Source organism: Garra rufa, chromosome 6 (genome assembly GCF_049309525.1).
Source record: "Garra rufa chromosome 6, GarRuf1.0, whole genome shotgun sequence".
NCBI lineage: Eukaryota > Metazoa > Chordata > Actinopteri > Cypriniformes > Cyprinidae > Garra > Garra rufa.
In genome coordinates, this window is record NC_133366.1 from 47,520,145 (window position 1) to 47,522,373 (window position 2,229).

The 2,229-nt window shown below is 37.9% G+C and overlaps 1 protein-coding gene across 1 annotated transcript in view; it reads left to right on the forward strand.

The window, feature by feature from the left end:
* efnb2b (ephrin-B2b) overlaps positions 1-1,966 on the forward strand; it is a 12,789-nt gene extending 10,823 nt beyond the window's left edge. The window contains exon 5 of the mRNA XM_073842780.1: positions 464-1,966. Coding sequence (XP_073698881.1) covers positions 464-861 — 398 coding nt within the window. The 3' untranslated portion in view covers positions 862-1,966. The remainder of the gene's footprint in view (positions 1-463) is intronic.
* The last annotated feature ends 263 nt before the right edge of the window (positions 1,967-2,229 follow it).

Genomic DNA, 2,229 nt, shown 5'->3' on the forward strand with positions numbered 1-2,229 from the left:
AATTAATTAAATTAAATACGCTTGACATATCAGATGTCACACTTTTCTCAATTTTGCACCACAAATTTGGATTAAGTTTGAAGTTTAGCTAAGTATTGTTTGAAAATCTTGAAACCTTAAATAGTTTCAAACTTTTTGTATTAGAAAAGATGAGAGATAATCAAGGAATGTTTTTTTTTTTTTCTTTTTTAAAGAATATTTTTAAGATAATTTTACAAGAAAAAGAATAATTCCACAATTTGTGGATATGTATCAGATGTTTTGTTAAAAAATACTAAAATATAAAATAAATAAGTAATGTTGCTAGTTTAACATAGGCTTGCACGTCCTAACTTGTTCTCGTAATGTTCAATTATTTACACTTCTAAAGCTGGATATTTTACTTTCACCATCACTGTGTTTTAATCCAACAAAGAAAAACCTAAATCTGATCCTAAACTCCCCCTTCTTTCTCGTTCCCCAGATCCAGTGCAGAACGGTGAAGCCGGAGGCAATAGTGGAGAGTCTGTCGGATCCACCGGATCTGAAGTAGCCCTATTTGCTGGTGTTGCATCCGGTGCTGTCATCTTCATCATCATCATCATCGCTCTGGTAGCACTGCTGCATCGGCGTCATCAGAAACACTCCGCGCAGTGCTCCGCCCAGTTGCCATTGAACACGCTTCCCAAACGCGGAAGCGGCGCCAGCGGCGGCAGCAACAATAACGGCTCAGAGCCGAGTGACATCATCTTTCCACTGCGGACCTCAGGAAGCATGTACTGCCCCCACTATGAGAAGGTCAGCGGTGACTACGGCCACCCTGTCTATATCGTTCAAGAAATGCCACCGCAAAATCCTGCAAACATTTACTATAAAGTTTGACAGAGAACGGACAACAAGCCACAAACACGGAAAAGCCGACCGGCTGTGTTTCAAATGATGGACATCAGTGTTTTGATGCCTCTCAAATGCTCAGTTGCAGATGGTGTAGCTGGATGCTGGAAGGGCTGAAGCGTTGACTAATTCAGAAGAAGTCATTCTTTGTTGGTTTTGAGATGTGATTCTGGATTAGACGCTGGTGCGCATGGGAGTCTGCTCTTCTGTTTATACCTTGACTTGGAAAACTGGATGACTTTCAAAGCCTAGAACAATGTTATGTGAAGTGCTGCAAAACCATGCTGAATAAACATCTCACGTGAAGGATCGGAGAATATCAGCTGATTTTGTTTTAACAAATAACTCGTTTTTTTAATTTATTGTTTTTTGCTTATTTTTATGTTTCTAAACTCCCAGATCTTAGATGAAAATTGAACTTTCATGCACGAGAAGAGGCCTTTATTCCTGTACTTTGCAATCCGATGTCCATCCGATGCAGTTTAAGCTGATGATGACTGTTTGCATCCCAAAGCTGGCCTGATGGATGCATATTACACATCAGTTCAGACATTAGTTGTAGCCCTTATGCTGTTGACGCGCAAGCCGGTGTGGTCCAAAACGCATGTGGTTCTTTTATCCCCATTTGCTTATAACTTTTCAAACATTTATTCAAACAGCAAACAAACAAAAGTAAAGATCAACATACAGAAAGATCCTTTGTTGACTCGGTAATGTAAATACAATAGGCAAGCATTTTAAATTATGCTTTCAGTTATGTTTCGTGTGAATCTGAACATTTCTCATCCATCGAATGTTCGACTGCTTTTGTTCAGATACTTCAGGAGTTTACTTCAGCAAACGGGAAGCGATTTGTTGGATTTAATGGACATTTTTTGAAATCTTGCATTTGTTAAACTTGTTTGTTAATTCTAGCCAATAGTGTGTTGAGGGAATTTCACATTCCAGATGGCTGACAAGGTTGAATGAATTGATTCACCATAGTCGCTTGTGCTGCTCTCTTAATTTGAATTTTTTTTGTTTTGTTTGAATGAATGAATTGAAAAGTTCACAAAATTGTTTTCTATTGTTCAAATAAAATAAGTGGCCTCAAAGTCGAAACACAAATCTTGACTGAATATCTGAAAGCATCACTGTTAAAAAATGAGATGAAGATAGAACGACAGATTTATAGACAGAACGATAGAACGACAGACAGACAGACAGACAGACAGATGATAGATAGATAGCTAGAACGATAGCTAGAACGATAGATAGATAGATAGATAGATAGATAGATAGATAGATAGATAGATAGATAGATAGATAGATAGCTAGAACGATAGCTAGAACGATAGAACGATAGATAGATAGATA